This window comes from Colletes gigas, unplaced genomic scaffold (assembly GCF_013123115.1).
Source record: "Colletes gigas isolate AHSC1104 unplaced genomic scaffold, ASM1312311v1 Colletes_gigas_Sc00005, whole genome shotgun sequence".
NCBI classification, from domain to species: domain Eukaryota; kingdom Metazoa; phylum Arthropoda; class Insecta; order Hymenoptera; family Colletidae; genus Colletes; species Colletes gigas.
In genome coordinates, this window is record NW_025106634.1 from 3,220,395 (window position 1) to 3,244,443 (window position 24,049).

Genomic DNA, 24,049 nt, shown 5'->3' on the forward strand with positions numbered 1-24,049 from the left:
ATTGGGACGCCACGGATCAGGGAAACGACCTGGGGAGTCGTTGATGGCGGCCAGCGACACAAATCCAGCATCACGCCGCCTCTTCATTTTAGACAACAGCTCGAGGACGGAATTTTTAGTGGATACCGGGGCCGATTTGTGCGTTTTTCCGCGCCGCCTGCTATGCGGATTGCGAGAAAGATCGGAGTACCAGCTGGCGGCGGCGAATGGGAGTGTAATTAACACCTACGGGACAGTGTCGTTAAACCTGCACCTCGGCCTACGACGGGATTTCGTGTGGCGATTCGTGGTTGCGGATGTTACAAAACCCATAATCGGGGTAGACTTTCTCGATCACTTCGATCTTATGGTGGACATCCGCAATCGTCGCCTCGTCGATCGGACCACGTCGTTAACGGTCCGCGGAACACGAGCCGAGGATGAAACGCCGTCGGTGAAGACAGTAGCAGGGACTACCGTTTATCACCAGCTCCTGATGCAGATGCCGGAACTTACACGGCCTAGCGGCACCCCGATGAGGACTACGCACCAAACGGTGCATTACATCGAGACAACCCCTGGACCACCCGTTTCCAGCAAGCCGCGGCGGCTTGCACCGGACCGGCTCAGGGCTGCCCAGAAGGAGTTCGACGCGATGGTGAAGATGGGCATCGCTTGTCCTTCGAAGAGCGCGTGGTCAGCACCCCTTCATATGGTTCCGAAGAAGGGCGAAGAAGCTTGGAGGCCTTGCGGTGACTATAGAGCGTTAAACGCACGGACAATTCCCGACCGATACCCCGTGCGTCACATTGAGGATTTTGCGCAACAACTGAGTGGCAAAAAGGTATTTTCCACAATAGATCTCGTCCGAGCTTATAATCAGATTCCGGTTGCGTCGGAAGACGTCGGAAAAACGGCCATTACAACGCCGTTCGGGCTTTTTGAATTCCCGTACATGTCGTTCGGGTTACGAAATGCCGCGCAAACATTTCAGCGCTTTATCGACGAAATTTTACGCGGTTTCGATTTTTGTTACGCGTATATAGACGACATTTTGGTCGCCTCAGAATCCCAAGCCGATCACCTGCGCCATTTAGAATTATTATTTAAACGATTAAAAGATTATGGCATTGTTGTTAATCCGAATAAATGCACGTTCGGACAGGAAGAAGTTAAATTTCTAGGCTATCGGGTAAATGAAAGCGGCACTCAACCTTTGCCCGGCAAGGTACAAGCCATAAAGTCATTTCCCCTTCCGAAAAACGCGAAGGATTTGAGGCAGTACTTGGGAATGCTTAATTTTTACCGCCGTTTTATCCCAGATGCCGCTCGCTTTCAAGCACCCTTGAACGACCTTTTAGCCGGCAATTTAAAGGGCAAGACCCCGATAGCCTGGACTTCGGAAGCGCGTCAGGCTTTCGAAAATACCAAAAATAGTTTAGCAAACGCAACCCTGCTTTCTCATCCTGCGGTCAACGCTCCATTGTCGGTTACCTGCGATGCTTCTGATTACACCGTAGGAGCTGTTTTACATCAGTGTGTCGGCAACGAACGACAACCATTAGCATTCTTTTCTAAGAAATTAGGATCTGCCGAAAAGAAGTATTCAGCTTACGACCGGGAACTACTTTCTATCTATTTAGCAATAAAACATTTCAAACATATGCTCGAAGGCAGACATTTCACGATTTTTACAGACCATAAACCCATAACTTTCGCTTTCAAACAGAAATTAGATAAATGCTCTCCTCGACAATTCCGATACCTAGATTACATTGCGCAATTCTCTACAGATATTCAACATATTTCCGGTAAAGACAACGTCGTTGCCGATGCACTGTCCAGAGTGGAAACGGTTAACCACTCGATTAATTTCGAAGAATTGGCAAAATCGCAAGCCCAGGATGAGGAGTTGCAGCGGTTGTTGAATAGCGAATCTAGCCTGCGATTACGCAAAGTCTCCTTGCCTGGCACGTCTTCCGAAATTTTTTGCGATATTTCGACTAAGAATGTAAGACCTTATGTCACCCCTCCTTTCCGACGCGCAGTTTTTAATATGTTACATGTATTATCACATCCAGGTATTAACGCGACGATCAAGCTCATAACGCAACGTTATGTTTGGCCGTCGATTAAAAGAGATGTTCGCACGTGGACACGTTGCTGTATACCGTGCCAAAGATCAAAAATTTCCCGTCATGTGACTGCACCATTGGCTACATTTGTTAAACCTTCTGCGCGATTCGAACACATTCATTTAGACATAGTAATTTTACCGGTGTCCGAAGGTTTCAGGTATTGTCTGACCTGTGTAGACAGATATACGCGGTGGCCGGAAGCCTTCCCCATGGTCGATCAGGAGGCCCAAACCGTAGCTCGAACCTTTTATGACGGTTGGGTAGCGCGGTTTGGTGCTCCCGTACGGATTACCACCGATCAGGGTAGGCAGTTCGAATCCAAATTATTTTTTGCGCTGAACAATTTAATTGGATCCACACGCCTTCGCACAACGGCGTATCACCCAGCGGCCAATGGGATGGTAGAGCGTTTTCACCGACAGCTCAAGTCGGCTATAAGGTGCCACGGATCCGACAAGTGGACAGAAATACTTCCGACGGTTCTACTCGGTATTCGTTCCGCCTGGAAAGAAGACCTCGGCGCTACCTCAGCGGAATTAGTTTATGGCGAGCCATTAAGATTACCGGGAGAGTTCTTGTCTTCGCATTCAGCGGAAGGCACAGAAAATGCTTCCGATTTTACTAATAGACTACGCAACCATTTTTCTAAATTGAGTCCCTCTAATGCATCACGCCATTCCGTTAATCGTACATTCGTTTTCAAAGATCTTAGCAGTTCAACACGTGTTTTCATCCGAACAGATTCAGCCAAAACTATTTTACAACCCGCTTATGAAGGTCCATACGCCGTAGTGCGCCGAGGCGAAAAAACATTTACAATAAACATTAGAGGTAAGGAAATAAATATATCAATTGAAAGGCTAAAGCCTGCTTATATGCTAGCAGAAAACAGACCGGATCCCGTGAGCATAGAAAATCAGCCGGTCACACAAACAAACGTACCTGACAATGCGCCGGTTATACAGCAACGTGTCACGCGTTCAGGTAGACGCGTACGTTTTCCCGAGCGATTTCAAATTACGCGGTAGTACTTAAGGCTTGCGCATTATTATAATAAGTATCATATACCATTTATTTTTTTCCATCACTTTTATGTACTTTCATGTATTTTTAGGTATTACGTATTATATATTAAACTCCATGTAAATTCCTTTTTTTTTCAACTCTGTTCAAATACTGTAATGTAAATCTTAGTTAGGATAACGTATTTTATATAATAGAGTAAATGGTAGTGGTAATGTAGTCGGTCAATTTTTCGTAATTGTGCCAATTACTGGCAGGGGGGTAGTGTGGCGGCCAAGGCACCACATACGCCTTAGCCGTTCGAAGCCGCTACAATGTATGGTTGCACACGAGACGATGGTTGCACACGAGACGATGGTTGCACACGAGACGACCAGAGCCGCGTGAGCCGAAAAGCCGTTGTCGTCGTCTCTGACCGTCTTTTGTTTTTGAAGGCCTCTTGGTACGGTGGCGATGATCGTACCAGAGAGTCGAGCGTAACCCGCACCACGAGTCACGTCGTTGTACGACAGCAACAATAAAATTGTGCGGAACGGAACAGAGCGGAGTCATTATCTTCCCGATCCCACAGAACTATTCAAAGTAACTGATTTCCACCGTTGATACATTCGACAATTTTATATTTGAGGTACAGATCTTTCGACCATATAATTTTCTTCCAACGTTAAAATTCAATTGCTGATTGCTGTAGTTTTATAAACGAAACTGTGCATTTCGTTTGCATCAATCGATTCCTCTCATTCTGCTTATAAAGCTATTGAAAACTTAATTCTCCGCGAGACATTTCGAATCGTTATACTCTGAATATTTCATTATTTGTTTCTCTGTATTTTTAAGTTACGTGACCAGTCGCTTTCGAGTAATTAACAATTTCTTTTAGATCGAAATAAGGGAAAGAATATGTCGGCGAACAACAGCGTTTCTTATTTCCGCGTCTCCGTTTTCGTGGCGCGAAATTATTATCGTATTACGGGGCCGACGCCTCGTAGTTTAAACGGATGAGCACGCATACAGAAATTTTTGGGCGGTCGGAACATAAATGGCGTCAGTCCAAACATGCGGAATGGGTGCAGTTGCTGCTGGAACGCGTGAAACGTGTTTGCAATGCCGTTTGCCGTCTATCATCGTGTACAAATTTGTAAGCCGTGTGTTCGTGCAACGATCGCTGTTACACGGCCTCTTGCCGTTCCCCTCTGAGATCGATCGCGTTCATTAATAACGACGTTCCAATTATAATTATATACCCGATGAAGCGGCACTACTGAAATATTCATGTAAGGCACGCGTGATTCTGCAACGGACCGCGATTCGAGAGACCGAGTGACGAAGCGAATGATGCAGCAGGAATTGTGTTCTTGATTTTCTTCCGTCTCTAATTTCAACATCGGGGAATTGGAATGCAAAGAAGGGAAAATGTAATTGGGTCACGAACTCTTCCACACTTCGTAAGATTCTTCCCGCAGGGACAATTGGAACGATCCTGATCTACGTCGTGGTAGAATGTTTAATACCTATTACGGAGACGGGAATAAAAGCATAGTCTTCTTCGGGGATTAATTCCTGGGAAACGAATACGAATCCAGACTTTTCCTTCTTGATTTTAACGAGTGAGAAAATTTCTGTTTACTTGCTCGAGTTATCGTTGCAAAAAGCAACAAACTGAAGAATATATTTCTTACTGTTCGAGATTCGAATGAACGTTACGTATGTATAAGCAAAAGTCTGCACTTACCATCCGTTTTGTTGCTATGAATTCGCAACGAAATCTTTACTTTGGAGGAATTCGACTATCTAGTTCCCTTAAGTGGAGGTACTCCGAACTTTCAAATAATATTTTTCTTCTTGTTATACGCTGACGTTATCGCTGATAACATTGTTTGCAACATTGATAAATAGCTGCTTCAAGTAAATTACTAAAGTACGCGATGGTATGAGTGCCCCGGGTAGATAAATGCCTACATTGCACGCGAAATTAATAAGACACCCAACAACTGACGAATCGTGTTAGGATTCATTCACCGAGTCAGCGATTGCCACGAGTCACACGATTGAATTGAAATTGATTTTAACGTTTCGACGCTATATTTCAGTCAATTTTAAAACTAAAAACATTACAGTTTGAACAAAATTATAATTATTTTATAAACCAGATAAGTTGAAGTCAAACGTTGCTTAACGTAGTTAAAGTTAGCGAGATATCGATGTCACAATAGTGGCGCATGTGGCTTTACACGAGCCTCGTACACGATAGAAGTTTTACGACGTCGTTAACCAAAATTCATTGGACGTCATCCAACGCCTCGCGATCGAATCGCGTCGAACACGACAGAAGTCGACTGGACCTCGTTCGATTCCATAGAATACGATCCGATCTCATTTGATCAAAGTAGATCTCCGGCACAGAAGAGGACGGAATCTGCAAACTTGACAGTGGATCCGACGGAATACGATTGTCCATAACTCCAAGTAGATTTCCAGGTGATTTTATCGGACGCTATTCTAAATCTGATTCGAGTTATTCTACTCTAAGGGAATTACGTCGGTCGGAGAGCTGTCTGACTCGGCTCGGTTGTATTCCACTGTGTCAGTTTTATTGTGTAACTTTTCAAACTCTCAATTGGAAACGTTCAAATTACCAATTTTCCCCTGTGCGTTAATATAATGCAGCCTATACAGACAGCAGGTAATTACACGTGAAAAATTGAGTCGAAAATGTACGTTAAAATTTAGTTACCAATATAGAGAAAAATGTTACTCGTCTTTCTTCTATTGGACTGTGAAACGCACCTTCTAGTTTGTATAAAATCATTCCACATTATTAGAATTCCATTGAATTCGACGTGCTTGCACCGAAATTCAGTAAAGTTTGAGCATGTATGAGGAGCCAACCGCGTCAAAATTAAAAGTCAAGTCACGCGTAGAAGTCGAGGCACGGAATATCCAGCAAAGTCTAGTCTTACAGTTGAGATTCGATCGAAACCAGTCAAGTTTTACGAAGTTCGATAACGTTTAGCTGCATCCTTTCGGATTGAAATGTGTCCCCTGTAGTCGTGTCGTGTTCGGTAATGTCCGGTTAAGTTTTGTGGGTTGCGGTGAAGTCTGGTTAAGATCCAAAGTTTCGGCGCAGTCGAACATTGCGTTGCCCTGTCGAAGCAAGTGCTCTCGAGTTTGAAGAAATAACAGTCGAGTTTTGAAACATTCGAGAACTACGCCAACGCACGTTCGTTTACGATTGTACTTTCTGCTATCTTTAAATCGTTTATCGCAGTAAATTGGAGCTGATGCGTATTTATTTGCGTTTTGTGAACGAAGGAAATGTGTCGCGTTTGTTGTTAGACTGAATTTGTACTAACGTCGATGCGACTTACATCGATAGCCATTTGAGATTATCTGTCACCAACGTTTTCGAGACGTCTGTAGAGGATTAACGTGGATTACTCTATGTGCAGGATATCGGCGAGAACACTCACCACCTTGCGGCCATCACGATGCCAGGAACGTGCTTGATGACCGATGCGGTCAGGATCGTCGACAGTTAGTGATGAGGAGGAGCAAGTTGTCGGCGTGCCGATGGCTCAGGTCACCGCTAACATGCCAGTTCTCGAACGTAGACTAGACCCAGGTCCTCTTCGAGGACTTGCGATCGCCGTTTTTGTTCTGTTGTCCTTGCCACGGTGTTACAGCTTTGGCGCAGGTGAGTCCAATCCAATATTCTAGTACCCAATATGCTCATAGAATATCTGCGAGCCACATTTTCTTAAAATACTTAACCCAATATCAATCCAATTCCCTTGTAATCAAATCTCATCGAGTTAGCTTGATGGCGACGGGATTAGAAACCAGACCACTTAAATAATTGAAGTTTTTTTTAGCTCGTCTTTCGAAGGATATCACTCGGTTTTCATAATTCGTTCGCGTTCATTCTGCCGTGTTAATCAGAGCCGGCTAAAATTATATTTGAATAATGTATAGCCAATAAAAGCAGCTTATTTATTCATGACGTTTATTCGATCGAACAGTTTTTGTATCTGTTGCGAAATATTTTATTGGATACGTAAAATTTTTATTCCCCACTTAACGAGTAACAGGTGGACGGTAGTTTATCTTCCATTAGTCGTTTGAAATTTTTATCTAGAGAAGAATATATTACAAAGGTATGCCTTAAACCCCTTCCAATTTTGCTCGAACTACGTCATTCTTTAGCTTCGCGAAAATCCCTAGCACCGAACGCAAGAAATGATCGATTCGTCGTGGAACGACCTTCCGGACGGAATTAATATCGCGGAGCCAGGGCAGTTTCGCGTTCAATCCGTTGACGCCGAAACAAACCGTATGGATCGGTCGTCCGATGGTTCGCGAGGACGAAAAAAAATTGCCGTGAGTCACGTGCGGATGAAAGATTCACCCATAAGTTACACGTTCGGACATCGTTCAGCGACAGGTGCGGTGCTTCGACTGGCTGCAAAGACGAAGGTTCAGATTCTTGTCGATTTATTCGCCCGTCGAGTATCCAAATACTCCAGAGTTTCCAAAACTCGTTCAAACCATTCAAAATTTTTAATTTCGAAGGTATTCTCTGGTCGTTCCACCACGAAGGGACGAAGCTCAAGAATTACTAACCCTCTGGATATTTTTGAGAAAGGGTAGTTAAACCACTTAATCTTGATTTCGAGTATCATTGGAAGCAAGAACCTCGTCTTTAGGGTCTTTTCTACAGAAATAGAAATGTACTTATGAATTACGTCTGGTTTCAAGAATCATCGCTGTATTCGGTTCCGTAACACTCCAGCGACTCGTCCAAGTGCTAGATCCGGATTAGATATTTATATAATCATAGCCCTGGTTGAAACCGTGGCCTGTCGCGGGTAAACGTATACCCGGTGTCGCCTAACTCGCGGTTCGCGCGGGCCATTTCGCCCGGCTGAGGGGTGGAGCAGGTGGACGACGGAAAAATATCGTTGCATTTGCGCGGGCGACTATTCCATGAAAATGAATTTACTTTAGTTTTGTCTTTCCCGTTGCCTTCCACCGGCAATATCGCCGGATGCTAAAGCGGAGAAAAATTATTCCGAAACTTTTTTCCCCCCCGTCTTTTGTTCGTCGCGTGTACACGTACACGCGCCAGGGTTCGCGGGAACACACGAGGCGGGGGAGGAGGAGGCAGGTACACGACGAGTCGCATGCACCGCCTCCGGGGATTTCGCGCGGATTTCTCTTCCCTTGATACGATCCGACCGGTGCGGAACGCGGGCCCGGGTGTCGTCTCCGAAACTAGGGCTGTAAAATTTAAATTTTTCCCACTGTGCACGCAACAGCGAGCGGCGAGATGCAAACACGACCGTGGAGGGCGCAAGGGGGTGGCGCTTTGCCCGCGGTAATATACAATTATGACTGTGTTGCGCGAACGAGCCCCGTGTAACCGAATACGATTCCCCTGTGTGAGAATTTTATTGACTTCTCGCGTACCGGCTCCGTTCCGAGAATCCTGGTGCAATTAACCTTTCGCGCTCTCGAGAGGCGGCTGTGACCGAATATATCGGTCCTATCGAATATTAAACCGATTACGACGACTCGAATTAACTTTTAACGTTTCTATCTCTCCCAATTAGGGGAATCACGGCTTATTAATTTTAGAAAAATATGAGTACGCCAACCCCTGTAACTGGAAATACACCGCGAGGCACGGGCGAAGAAATTCAACGACGGATACTTGACAAAGATGGCGTATTGTTATTTATTTTCCCGTCCAAAGGAAGTTGCTCGCGCGGCAACGGCGCGGGTTCTACACACTCGACGTCGCGACGCCATTGTGCGGCCGCAAATGAAATGTCAGCGGCACGATGAATTAACAATACTATCTAATAGCTGCTCGGATGCAGACGAGCGGGCAAACGCCATTGTGCCGATCCGTTCTCCCGTGCTGTTCCATCGCCCAGGCCTCCGGTTGTTTACCGTTGTGCTTTTTACGCATATTAATTATCGCCAATGATGTTCACTAGGGGAACTCGTTCCTTCGTCGTTTTCCACGCGTCGGGTTGGGTATCCGTAGCCCCCAACCCCTTCCTTCACTTCCGTCTTCGAAATTAATGCGGCTCAATTAACGAGATTATTCGCGGCGCGGGCGAAACATAATTCGTCCGCCTTTCAGGGAACTTTAATTAACGGTGAATAGAATCGGCGCGAATCGCGAGCTTTCCTTACGATCGACGGGCTTTTTTGATATTCATGAGTCAATGGGCCGTATTACGGGGACGGGTCGGGATGAAAAATGGCTACGAGGGGCGATCCTTCAAATTGCAAATTGATCCCGGGGTTTTCTTCGCTGCGTGAAACCGTAACCAGTGTTTCGTCGACGCGTCGCTCGGGTCGAATTTATTTTATCGAACGACCGCCGCTCTTACCTCTCGGCTTGTTTAATTAATTCCCTTGAATTGCAAAGAACGATCCGGTCCGGCATTGAGCCGGTCATAACCAGCTCGGAATAAACTCTATTCACGGTACCCTGTAGTTAGGAGCAGACCGGATTAATACTTCGAAGATAAATATTAGGGCGTTCCAGGAAATATTTCAAAAACTCTTATTTACTCGGGAATTACTACCGACTAAACAGAATTTCGAGCACCACGATCTACGGATTTTTTGCCGGGCTTTGAAAGCAATTGCATTCCTATGCTGGTTCCTTAAATATGAAAAAAACTATTTATTACTAAAATTACTCGTTTCAGAAACGAAGAAAGGGGCGAGTTAAAAATTAAACGTAAAATTGTTCGTCGTTGCTAGCGGTAACTAAAGGATAATTCTTTATTCTTTAAACCGACACACCTACAAGCAATATCGAAGCTCTTTACATTCAATGAAACCTTACGCTTCTTCCGATGCAATATATCGTACGCCAATTCGAGGGATGGAAATTTTGAGCACGAGATAGCCCGTAGTTCGCGAAAGTTTCTCCTTAAATTCCAATCGAAAGGAACGAGCATGATCTCGATCGTGTAACAGTCCACTCGAACCCTCCATTATGCGCATGTCGCGTGCAACAGTATTGCGTCTGAAATATCACGGTACGTCAGCTTGACGTATTACTTCAGGACATGACATCGACCTCCAAGTTCGCGATAATAATTCATGTCGGTGAGTGAAAATACGATATTTTTGCTCGTCGTTGGGAAATCGAGGCAGCTGGACTCGAAACGAAATTGAACGGTAACACGAGATTTCACTGCGTTTCTGGTAGTCCTGATACTAGTTTTCACTTTGGATATTAGTCTCTGGAGAATGGATACCGGACGTTTCCTTTTCTTATGATTTTTCGAAATAGATATTTAAGTTGCATTCTACCCTTTTCGAATCGAAAGTTATACCGCCTCGAGTCAAAAATGATTCTACCACGCCCGAGATTACATATTCTTGTGATTTTTATTTGAGAACCAAGCTTTTCTCGTTCAGAGCGATTTTAGGAGTATTATTCCGAGCCCCTTCACCGAGTTTTAGTAGGAAACTTAGATAGTAGAAGCGAATAATGAATACTCTTAGTGGTGGATTTGTTGGCAATGGCGAAGGATTTACCGAACGGATTTTCCGGAAAATTTCCGTTGAGAAGTTTACGACGGAAAAGGAGGAGGGAGACGAAAAATCCAGATAATATCGTTGCGTACAAAGGGCACAATATAGCGGCACGTGACTCATTCGCGTTTACGATCTAATCGTGGAGGCGCGGGAGACGATTCGATTACAATACCAACGACGGGACTCCGTCAGGCGTTGCACAAACGTTCATCGATCCAACCCAGAAACTGTGTTGCTCGTCTCTACATAAATTCCAAAAGATATTTCCAAAGTTCAAATATCTAAAAAATGAAATGTCTCCGCGAGATTCCCTTCGATAACTTCTACGAGTCTCTGAACTCCCGTGCCGTTTTCTTACCAGCCCAGATCCGACCAAAATTTAGTTGGCTCCGCGACGAGGGAAGATATTTCCCCCCCGCATCGGGGACGTAGCAGCAACGAAGTACGGCCTACTTCTCAGTTTGGACCGATGAACCATTTGTGCAAAGTTTCGTCAAAATCGGCGCCCGACAGTTCGCAGCGTTGTAAACTAAATCAGGGGGTAGGGGCTGGGTAGGGACGGAACGCGAAGTTTAATTGAAAAGTGGGCCGAATACACGCGATAAGGGGAGCAGCGTTCCAACGAATCTCGCTTTCTCCGAGCTCGATTTTGTGCACAGTCCGCCGTTTCGCGTCTCGACGAATCTCGTTCGATGCTCACGGATGGCGAAGGCTGTCGGGCATCGAGGTGTTCGATTTCCGTGCAATTTTTGGCCGCGCGGAACACCTGCGCGACGTCTGTCTCGTGGATCCTTGGATCGCACGGTCCCGTCCGTGTGTCGCCGAGTTCGATAATTACGGCACGGTTCATCTCGGCCGCAGTTTGCCCCAGTAATGGATGCTGCATAAAGAGGCACAGTCGCTATTCTGCAAAGCGGGATCGAAGTTGCGCCGCAGCCAGGATGGCGACAGTTCTAAGGATTGAATTGCAAAGAGAACTAGGCCGTACCTATCTGACAAAGTACGGTCTGCACCGTAGACGGGCATGCACATTGGCAACCAGGAACAATGGCGAACGTGTCGCGCGGCAAATGTTTTATTCCAGTGAGCAATTATGTCAGTGTACTTAGAGTTTCCACGCGATTCACCGATGCGACGAGCAGACAACTTCTGCGTCTCTGCCTGCTTTAGCCATACTATTACGAGCTTATCGTCTTCGCTACTGCTCAACGCATTCGCCATCCACGTATGGATAACGCGGGCTAAACAAATTAATTCTCAAGATTGTAGGCTAACGAAAATGAATCTAAACGAGACTCTTGAATTTTAAAAATAAGGGTTTAGTGGTTTCCAATTTTTAAGCACTTGGCTATCCCCTCTGAAGGGACATCCAGCAAAGAATTCTCCCTCTAAGGGAACACGACGATATTATTGTTTTAAAGTGATTACATAAGACAAAATACATAAGCAATGAATGTAAAAAAATGTATGTTTGCTCGGAGTATTTACTATCTTAATAAAGTGTGCTTGAGTTAGTGGTAGGTGATCGAAGAGAAGTCTCCGAGTGCAAAGGGTTAATTTGGAACGTACGTAACGTCGATAATATGTATTTTCATTATTCTCGACCTTTGTCGAGAGTTTATCTCTAAACAGAGTTGGTCGAACGGAGTCACGTACTCCCGCGTCGACTGCCTTCCGATATCGGTTTTCGTCTCTGCTTGACGATATTTAATCGCCCGTCGAAGTCCGTAAATTGAGGTTCCGGTCTCGTTTTGCCCCTTTTCGTAATTTTTCAGCGAAGTCGTAGCGATTTCTCAAAGCAACCGCTTACGTTCGCTTCATTTGCTCTATGGGTCTAAGCAATTACCTCGAACGGTCGACATTAAACGCGTTTGCCTTTCGAAGGCAAAACGTCTGGTGTCAAAATAAATATACCATCGAAGATAAATTTGATAAATTTGACGTCTCTGTTTGCGAGCGTCGAGTTCCGACTCTGTGAAATTGTTTAATCTTGTCGCGTTTTGACAATCAGTTCGCGGAGGTAATTTTGATCTCGATTAAAACGAAGGAAGACGCGGGAGACGTGAACTGTTTATGGCATTCGAGAACAGCGTTCGCACCAACGGAAGCAAAAAGTGTAATTGCCTCGCGATGTATTCGGTGATAATAACCAACAGCTTTGCCGCTAACAAGCGAAGTCCAACAAGGTAACAAGAAGCGCGAGCAAGCACATTATACGTTTTAAGGGGAGACAAGTTCGCCAACCGAGAGAACCTTACGCTAGAATTATGATCCATGCGAGAAGTCGGAAAACCAGCACGGTCTTCATACGTTGAAGACAATTCGTATACAAAACAGAAGGGCGGTCTAAGGGGGTTTGTTGGATCGAGGAACGTAAGAAGCGGTAACAAAGTTTCATCCGTTCGCGCACTGACTCGCTAACACAAATGGAAACTAACTGTACTATTATTAGCGAGCGTGGAAGTCGAAGTAGACTACAAACTCGCCTCACTCCATTACTAATTCCGCGCGACCTACATTTTGTATTCCCAAAATTCGCGATGTCAACAGCCCTCTACAGATCGGAATAATTTTCTTCGGATTAAATAATTTAAACATTATTCGTTTCGTTTTTAGGTCATCCGAACGATTTCGATGGATGGTTAATTTATCAGTTAAACGCGTTAAAAATGAACTATAAAATACGTGTTAATCGAAATTGCAAATGAAATCAACCTAGATAAAACAAAGTCTATAGAACGAATTACTAATATTAAAAATGTATTCAGAGCGTGCCAAGAAGGATCGAAACAAATTTTATTTGCATCTGTTCTCGAATCTATTAATTTAGCCATCCTTGAAATAGTAGAAGATTTAATATTTTTTTTTACGATCAAAGGGAAAGACATTGTTTAATCAAAGTTTAGTATTCAAAGAAAAAAAGTAAGAATATTTCTACGATGGAGTTGTTCGCGGACTGTACGCTGTACGATCATTGCTATGACGCCAGTGACTTTTGATTAAATTTGGAAATGGGTCACAGAGTCGTTTACTCATTCTATGAAATACACTATTGCTTTATCCTGAGAAATGTAAGCGGATTTCGACTGTTCCGAGATCCCTGAGACGCTCAGAGACCTCTGGGACCTCCGGAACCACTACCTTCCGAGATCCCTTGACTTCCCTCCGTCGCTCCTAAAGTCCTGGGTCATCAAACTCGGGTCCCCACGTGTCAGCTCTCCCGAGTTTAAAGTCATTCCGTCGTTTTGAACTTTCGTAAGTTCGGTATCAGCACTATTCGACTCCGATTCAAATCCGATTTTTCAATTGGAATTTAAATTCGAGCAATTAACTCCAATCGATCGAATAAAAATCTGATTATTTTCGTTGGAGTTTAATCGATGTGGCGACCAATTTATAATCGTCATCACTGTTGCGATCTCTGTACGAATCTCTCTGATCTGCCATAGTCGAAGCACAGTGACGGACTTGGGAGAATTCCCGCGAGGAGATCTCATCGAACGAAGATGTCGGTGCAATCTAACGGACAAAGTTCGCCCTTATAATGGACGGCGTCTGAAACCTAGGGGACAGTTACAAACACAAGCAAAGTTTTGTACGTTATAATGCCACTTCGCGAAGGCCATAGCTAGCACGCCAGGGTTCCTCTGCCTCCTCCGCTCGCTGGCTAATCCCACGTCCGCTGCATTCTGCAGTTTTGAAACTTTCCAGCGTAACTGCAGTGTCGTAGCTTAAGTGTAGCGGCGTGGCCTGTATCGTGGCCCACACTCTGTCACTATGGATTGGACAATTTATTGCAGCCGGTTAACCGCACGGAACCGAGTCTCTTCTTCGTAAACGAAAAGTTCGTAAGAATACTTTGAAATTGAACGATTCACGAGTTTATACGAGCTGTATCGTAACAGGTGGGACTTGGGTAGGGCTCTTTCATCATTGTTCCTAAGTCACATCCCTTTGTTAATGTGCTGGCCGCTATCAGATATTTTTAAATCATTTTAGCGAAGAGCTAAGAAAGAAACCATTCCTTTCGTTCGACTAGCCTTCCATGTAAATGATTTAAATAATTCTATATGGAAGGCTATTCAAATAAAAGGGGTGGTTTTTTCTTGTGTCCTCCTGCAATTACTGTTTGTAAAATCATCGGTCATGCCAATTTCTTCTTGGATCAGGCGAGAGTTGTAGGAAAAATAGGTGATATTCAAGGGTTGCATCGATTGCAGCGGACTCCTCTTCAATCACCTGTTTCATTTACTCAATTCCGTACGTTCGTTGAATTTCGAATTCATTTCGTAGCTGGGAACTGTAACGTTCCCGCAAAATATACCGCTGTACGTTGGTAACGGTACGTACGTCTACGATCAGGCGAAAATACTCCAGCGAAATCCTCGGGAACAGAAGTCGTCACCGGCACGTGACTTCGTTTCCCGACGTACACACAAGGGACCCAATCGTGGTCCGCTGCGAACTACAATCGAACTTTCTTTCTCATTCTCTTCGCCCCCATAAAAGTTTACCGTTGCAACGATGACCGCCGCAAACGAAAGAAGCGAAAATACCGATGGAAGTAAAACAGAACCATAAGCTGCCATAAATATTGCGCGTCGCACTAATTCTTCGTTCGCGCCACAGCGGCGCACAGGGGACACGAGAACGATGAGAAAAGTTCAAACGAACGTGTGACCCGTTTGATTTTCCCAAGTTGTAACAACTTTTTTAATTCCGCTCTTAATCCTTAGTGGCGGACAAAATTATTTCATTTTTAATGAGGGCGTGTAAATAAACCGCCTGCACATTTCTTCGAGAAAGTTCACCGAAGTCCCGTTTATTAGCGTTTAATTTTCGCGGAGCGAATCTCGTAGTTAACTTAAAGCCCAAACTTGACAAAGCAGAAATGGATCTTGGACTATGTCTAATACCGTCTTGAATCCTTTCAGGACAATGTACCGCGGCGCTGGGTATGGAGAATGGTGAAATCCCCAATGAAGACATATCGGCCAGTTCTATGTACGATCCCAGTCTTGGTCCGAAACATGCCAGGTAAGCGAACAATGATATCTCGAAATGCTCGACTGCAGCCGAGCAAGTCGGCCATTTCGGTTCAGCGTCGGAGTTTCCGGTCTCGCGGTCTGTACACCAAATGATTGCACGACTTTACGTCGTTGGCATTATTCTGTTTACAGCTTGAATTCATCGGTGAACGATTAAAAACAAATTACAGACGGCTGTTCGTTCAATAAAAATTCCATCGCTGTACTGGTCTGAACGACAATGATCATGAATTTTTTAAATTAAACTTTGACTTCCACCGTAGGTCATACTTTTAAGGAAGAAAAAATACAGCTATACCTAATGGAATTGTCAACGTATTCTCCGTTCTTTTTTTTAACGGAGAAATTAGAGGATAGTAGTTTCTTTCGGGGTCGTAATAAATTGCAACGGCAATAAAATTTGGATTCGACGAATAGTTTGTTTGGTACGATTTAATAGAGTGCATCTCGAAAAGCGTTTAACTCGGTCCGGTACGTAAACGCAATCGTTGCAATCCCCCCCCCCTCTCTCCTTCCCGTACCGCGAAAATAAATCTTCCCGCCCCGGAGAGTTAAGCTCGATAATTCGACGTTCGCGGCGTCGAGTAAGCTCTCTAATCGCGTCGAAATTCTTTCTATTTCGCAATCTGGGTCGCGTGACGCGAACGAACGTTTCACCACCACGACGGCCGGTATTAGCGAGTCCACTGGGTGGTTCAGTTTATTTCTTATTACAACGGGCGAGATTAAAATCTCCAAGCTGCCCCGAGGGGCTCTCTCGCGTCCCTTGCCGTGCCTCGGCTCGCATTAAAATTTTAAATGGCACACGGCCTGGAAAGCACGCTTGTAAAATTCTGTTATCGAGAGCTAGAACGAATATCAGATATCGGGCCGCGGATGTGAAAGAACAAAAACGCGGCTTGTAAACTGCTAATACCAAATTAATCGCTTCGACGATAAAAAAGAAAAAACCTCCGTCGGCTGGCGACGGTGGAAAAAAGAAAATGGCGTGCTCCGCGGACCGTCGTCGCGATCTACGACGGCGCGGCCACGTTTCGAAGAAAAATCGCGGGGCCAGATTAACCTCGATGCACTCCCGGAATCGAGTGTCTACCGTTTGTCAAAAAGAGGAATCGTCTTTCTGACGTTTTTACTAGCGATATTGCGATCTTGATTCGTTGGGAACGCCGGACGCCTGACAGCCAAATCGATTTGGCGCATTTACGAACCTGGACAATTTATGAGGGTCGCTCGTAACGCGCCGCGGAAATCACCCGGCCGATATCTGTTAATAATGCGTTTCGATATCCGTGTTACACGACGACAGAAGTGATAATCAAAAGGGGACTCTGTATACTCATTTTTTTCGCGAAGCTTCACCCATTTTTACGACCCTTCGCGTTCGAGTATCGAAACATATTTCTCACATTTTTTTTAGAGACTACAACTACTCCAAAGTCGTGGGTAGATCACCCATTTCGTACTCTGTTGAATAATACGCGAACGTGTAGAGCCAGAAAAAGTATATGTAATTAAGATACCTGGCATTTTTTAAGGACATATAAAATAAGATCGTTCTGGGAAAGTACATTCTTGTTTTAATTTCCATTTTCCAAAAATAAGGGCTTCTAATTCAGAGGGTGTTTTTAGGGGAATTTGGTTCGTCGATATAAGCAGCCGGGGATACATTTAGTCGATCGTTTGAGGCACACCCTGTATGGGAGTCCGGTTCGATGTAACGGGGGTTGGAATCGAGGGAACGAGTGGGTGTCGGCGGCGGCAGGAGAGGGTGGTTGTGGGGGGTTGAACTCGACCCCTACAAATTACCTCCAATTTCGTGTAAATTCCTCGTTCCTGCGTCAGCATAATACCTGTATTAGGACGCCCAGCTCCGGCTCTTAGGCGGCAATAAATCTGTATTAGGGCGAGGCGTTGCTTCTCTTGGTAAAAGGGGTACAACCGACCCCCGGGGGAGGGGGCCGGCTAATTTTTCACCACCCTGTCTCGTCCGCGGCGTTGTCTAGCAAGATTGCCCTAAATACGACTCGCACGGCTTAGAAATAATCCACCGGGCACGATATCTCGGCCACGTTCCGGTTCGATCGCGAATAATCGAGACTCCGTCCACCCTCGTCGCACCTAATTCCGCGCTCTCCACTTGCGGATTTCACGCCACGGCGAATTAGTCGTTCGCGGTCGTTAATTAGACCGCGACCGGTGCTTCGAATTGTCCCGGGCAGCGTTAATCTTCGCCCGGGAATTCCAAGAATCAGGATTCGACTCGAATCTCACAAAGGAAGGACCCAACCTATCCGTCTTTGATTCGAACGTGCTTCCGCACCGTAGCCACGTCAATATATCCAATTGAATATATTTATTTTTAAATTGTTTGTCCGAAAGTTCGATGTATAATCTTCGTTTGAAAATAAATCTTGACTGGACAATCCACGAAGTCTGATGGGATTTAAAAAATAAGTACTACGATCAATTTCAGGTTACCTACTTTCTACTTGTCTAGATACAAAATTTATTATGCATTTCGAATGTATATTTTCATCTTAATACGTATCTATAATATAATAGGATTAAATTATATAAATTGTATCTTTAAAATTATATAATGTCTACAGAATGTAGTTTACAGGGGCGTGTATTTTATCATTCCGCGAAAGCACGTTGAAATCAGAGCGGCCCGCGTTGGATCCTTTCCTTGTTAACGGAGATCGTGTCCACAAGAACGAGAGCACGTTGTTTGCGGCCTTTGTCGTTCGATAGAACAAAGTTCTGAACCTTGAGACGACCCGAATTCAGCGACTTCGCTTTCGCCCATCGCGATACTCGATACGCTGGATCGCGTCACACTAACGCGCGATTATAATTCTAGATTAAAGATAGTTTTAGCAAGAAGCTGGTTGAATGATCGAAAGGGTAAAATAGGGACGTAAAATATTTCCTCCCAATTTTTTGGTGAAGTTTACAGAAGTTTATATTTTATATTTTCATTATCCAAGCTCTCACGAGTAATATCTGAATACCAATGCAACGTTAAATGCAAGTTTAACGTAGTAAAAAGTACAACAAAAAACAGTTATGAGAGGAACAAAAATAGAAACAAATTAGATTTTCCTCCTATTGTTTTGCATTGCCGTGCTGTTATTGTTTCCCCATTGGCTCGAATAGAATGCTTACCTTTTCTCTTTCGTTAAAAAAAATATTGGAGTTGGTGAAGTGCAGCCGTTGTAACAGTACGCTGAACACGCGCGCGTAACAAGTCGAAACGAGTCAATAAAGCGTCGCTAAAAAGAGAGACTAATCAACTTCTATCGCCATCGAGCTATCCTCGATTAAAACGAGGCTAACTCCAGAGCGTAAAAGAGCCGTCCAGGCATTTTACACGCGTTTCCATCCCGTAAAATCGGATGCTTGAGCAAAGTGGGGATTTTTCTTTCGATTGAAAAAATAAAATGTCGAGTCCAGGGATGGATTTCCCGCGTGGCGGACGAGACAATCAAGATACCAGTGATTCGATGGTGTTTATAATGTGTCGATTTCGATCCGAAATAAAGGAGAGAACGGAAGTTACGTTCGTACCGTTTCCTGATGGCGCGCGATACAAATTGGGCGAAATTCGTTAAACGTAAACGCTCGCGGAAGTTTCGGGGAAAGTAATCGACTCGATTTCCCGACGAGACACTTTCGGAAGCTCGACGCAAATTTTGCGAACGTGTTGCGCGTCTGAAACTTTAAGCAGCTACGTACGAACCCTGGCTTTTGTCTTCCGTCGCGAACAATGTCGCGTTTCGTTCGGGCGCTACAACTCTGACCTATATTCGGCTTTGTGCCGGGCGTTCTCGATTTTCCAGCGTGAAATATGCAGTACATTTCCATCGTATTGTTACCGCACAAAGGTCCGGGGGAGTTTGGAAACGACGGATTTGTAATCGGCTAAAAAAATTGTTTATCGAAAGAACGGGCGAAAGGAAAAAAAGAAAAAAAGAAGTTGTTTGCAGTCCACTCCGGCGTGTGTACGGCTTTATGCTTGTACACAGAGCCCGACGTTCGTTCGCCCAACGGAATATATCGCAGCCGTGGAATTCCCGCGTCAACGTCGACGGAGCAACGTCGTGTCCGGAAGCGATTTGAACTTTTTGTACCCCGGTATTCCCCGTTTCCGCCTGTTCGTTGATTTTCAAGGCAAAGGGCTCGCGACTGAAATCAGATATGGAAGGGGCGGAACGTTAAAAATTTGCACTTTCATGCGGGATCGAAATATATATTCTTTATGCATTTTTATTTAACGATTTTGAAAACGAAGAAGAAAGTGTACATAGAGGTGATCTTACGAGCTGACCTAATTCAATCCAGATTGAAGATTTTGAGATAAGAATCTTGCGAAGAAGGCAGCACGAGATAACGAATCCATCTCTCAGGATATTGAGGCAGCCGTAACGTTAGACTAGAGGAGTAATATGGCCGAATTTACGAGTACAATAAAAGTTAAGTACCTAGAGACAAGGGGCATAAAACACGGTTTTGAAAAATTTTGTACAATCGAACAAGGCTTCACTTGGGATTCTGGAAACATAAATTTAGGATCCTCCAACAATCTACGGATAAAATTTTGGCCCGAAAGCTTGAATTTTGTCGGCGTTGTTAAAAAACGTAAATTAGTTTCAGAATGCAAACGAAAACTGTTGGATTAGTGAATTTCGAGAAATTACAACCGAGTCTCTCTTTACATGGTGTTTCAAACACGTTCGCGAAACGCATACTAATTAGTTCGCAGAGAATGTTGTAAAAACTGTACGTACAAATATCTCAGATTCATCTTTGCTTTAATATACTGTACAGCGTAACTGCGTTTGTTTTTTAATATGTTTCTTCTACACGGTGCATTTTTTGCAACGTTTTTCTAGTACGGTGAGCAACCACCGTGTAAAAAGAGACCCAGGTGTATAATATTTGTCTATACAGTTATTAAAAAGTTTAATTAATTTTTTTACAAACCTCTGACGCTGTATGCTGTGCGCCTTCTTGATACGAAGTCTATTCTCTCTGAAACTACAGAATTCATATTATCTTTTTACTTCATTTGAGCTTTGTTGGTACTTCCTTTCATTATATCTGAAAAGTCTACTTTTATTTTGTTTCTACGTTATTTCCACTGTTTTTTATTCGTTAGTAGCTTGTCCATTTACGACATTTGGAAAATAATTCTTCCTCGAATCATGAAAGTAGCCTTCGAGTCAACTTAAATTGAATTTTTCCTTTCGTCGAAAATAAGCTCCACATTTTTAAGTTAAATATAATTACCTTGTTATAAAATTCAAAGTGCATTCCTTAAATTTCTTTGAAAAGCTCTAATAATATAAAAAATTCGAAGGAAAGTCTAAATTATATACGAACCTAGATACAGCAAGAATATTAAGTATCCTATTCGTTTTGTCCGTCAATATAATAACACGTAGCGCAAACACTTTTTGATCATTAGTAGCTCCGTGCTTTCAAACCTTTTTCTCACTGGTTAAACGAAGCTTGAAGGATTTTATTGTATTCTCAAACCTCCGTGCCTCGAACGCAATCTTCCCCGAGCGATTCGATTCGATGATCACGTTAGTTACCCGGGAATGGAGTACGATCAATCGAAAACGCCGCGAATCCTCATTTATCGGGCATATAATCAAATCTGCCAAGAACAGAAGGTACGGGGTAGCTCAGATATGATCGTTCGCAGTCCCACGGGAGGAGAACGTGCCCGTATTACATCGCGTGCGCTTAGAATGCCAGACACGAAGAATATTCGGCCTTGCCCCGCGGCTAGGACAAACGTTGACCTACGAAAAAACCGGAATTCAACGCCCAGGACGAGGCTTGCCAGCAAAAAACATAGAAAACGTATGACGACGCTGTCGTAGACCTCTCCTAATATTAGTGTAAAACGTATCGAGTGTCTTCGCCCTTAGCTATTGAAGCTTCTAATGAAAAAAAAATTAAGATTGCAGGAGAATACGACGCTCTTTCAATTGTCTTGTTACGAAAAAAAATATTCTGAAAAACAAATATCTGTGAACCTCGAAGGGACAGGGGAAAATTTGCTCCCTTGGAGCCCTGGGTGTATTCTTTGTAGAGAGTGTGAGATTCTAGAGACCAAAATAAGACGAAAATCAAGAATATCAATTTGTTGATTGAGGCTTCGTTAAAAAGTTATTCAAAAATTAAATTAAAAAATTTCTAATCATTATGAAAAAATTATTTTTGGGTGCAGCACTCAAGTACAATCACTTTTTGTTATTACACATGCCCCCGAAATCCGACGCACTTTCGAGAAAAAAATTCTTTACCGAAAATACAATGTCTGACCAATGTCTGACCAATTCCACTGAAATTTTTCGCTGAAAAAAGAAAATTTCAAATCATTTTAGAAAAATTATTTTCAGTTGCGGGGGTCAATTACAATCATTTTTGGTGAATATATATATCCTCGAAATCCTATCCACTTTCGAGAAAAAAATTCTTTACCGAAAATATGCTGTGTGGTCGGAAATGTTTCTATAACTTTTTAACGAAGCCTCAATCAACAAATTAGTATTCTTGATTTTCGGCTTACTTTGACCTCTAGAATCTGCCATTACAATTTTTCCTAGTATATGTACAGAATTTTAATGGAATCTTTGAAAACGAAGCACCGTAATAACTTCCTATCTAGAACACCCTTCAGCTAGTTTATTGTTCGAACGATTAAAACAGCTATGATTAGCGATCAGTGACCCATGGCGCTCAATGATCCATGACACGAGCACGCGGAAATTTAAATAGAGTTAAACCACGCTACATTTACCAGTATTAGGGTATCGTTTGGTCCCTGAGGAGGTTAGCTAATTCTTGCAAAACGTTCAAACATTTTTCTAAATGGACACTACTCGCGTTTAAAAGCGTCGATTTTAACAAGTTCTTTTTTTAAAGATCCTTACAGTTTGAACAATTTTTAAATTACATTTTTTCGGGGATTCCAGGGTTTATTGGAATTTCTATCGAAACAGAGTTGGGAATTAATAGCAAAATTTGGAGAATTTTAACAAAGAAAGGTCAGCGAACCGAAAGTTAGTGACACTTCGGGGAAGTAACGCGATACAAGGACGCAGTCGTTCGCAGAAAGGGTGGATCGATAGGGGCCTACGCGAGTGGATGGGCATCGGTACGTGCGAGGAAAAAGTTTTCGTTTTCGTGGCCGAGTTAGTGGCCATTCGTATCGCTTTAGAGCTGGCATGAAAAGGGGGTAGCGTGGGGTGGTCAAGCCCGGGGGTAGGCGATCCAAGAGGGAGAAACATACGGTGAAAAGGCACCGTGGAAAAAGGAGGAACGCGCGTACGGGGCGGGAGGAGGGACGGAACCGAGGGGTCGAACGGGGGAGAAAAAAAAGGAAAAGAGTGGAAGCTTGAAGCGTGACAGGCCAAAATCTTCGACGGGAGAGGGGCTGCACGGGGTGAAAAGGCGGAATCACGCAGACATAAAACGTCCTACGCCGTTACGTGTGCTTTCAGCGGACGAAGCCAACGAAAAATGGTGGCCATATTCTCCCGGCCTTCCAGCCGGGCTATCTTCCACTTTGTTACGATTCGAAAACCCCGCTGGCTCTGGCCCCTCTCTCGTTTCAGTGATTTATGGACCGACAACTGCACCCTCAACCCCCTCCGCCGCACTCTACGCCCGATGTTTCTTGTATTTTTTATTTCTCCACGTTCGTATCGCGACCAGGTACGTACCGCGGTCCCGCTGGCACGAGGAGTCTCGATACGTCATATTATGCCTCCAGGAACCGTCGTCGAGGTTAACCCTTGGCTCGCGTGACGACGTACTTCGTCGCATAAATCTTGGACGACCGTGTGGAACGTGTCTGTGTATCGATGTAAACCACTGCGAGCGTTCTCAGCCTCGAATTCGTCGAGTGTCCCGGGACCCGGGCCAAGATCGACCAATTTTTTCCGCAAACAGAATTTACGTGACATTTGGCCGAACCACGGCCCCTTCCGACGCGATCGAAAACATTAACGCGTTATCCCAAGGGTCGCGAAATATTTTTTCAATTTTTCTGGTTATCCAGGGATCAAGGAATATCCCCTACTTCCAATTGTTGACGATATTTCAAGATAAATAGTTGATCGTAGCAGAATTAAAATTATTCTATGGTATATTAGTACAAATAAATATGCATACAAATTTAACTATAAGTCTGCATGCTATAAGCTTTCAGAATGCTTTAGCAAGTACTTCTGTTTTTCATATTGAGCGTGACAAAGCAAGATATAATTACCTGAC

The 24,049-nt window shown here is 44.0% G+C and overlaps 1 protein-coding gene across 1 annotated transcript in view; it reads left to right on the top strand.

Moving 5' to 3' along the window:
* Positions 1-24,049, top strand: part of LOC122395078 (discoidin domain-containing receptor 2-like) — a 151,926-nt gene that overhangs the window by 34,698 nt on the left and 93,179 nt on the right. The window contains exons 2-3 of the mRNA XM_043392391.1: positions 6,590-6,834; positions 15,641-15,743. Coding sequence (XP_043248326.1) covers positions 6,654-6,834; positions 15,641-15,743 — 284 coding nt within the window. The 5' untranslated portion in view covers positions 6,590-6,653. The remainder of the gene's footprint in view (positions 1-6,589; positions 6,835-15,640; positions 15,744-24,049) is intronic.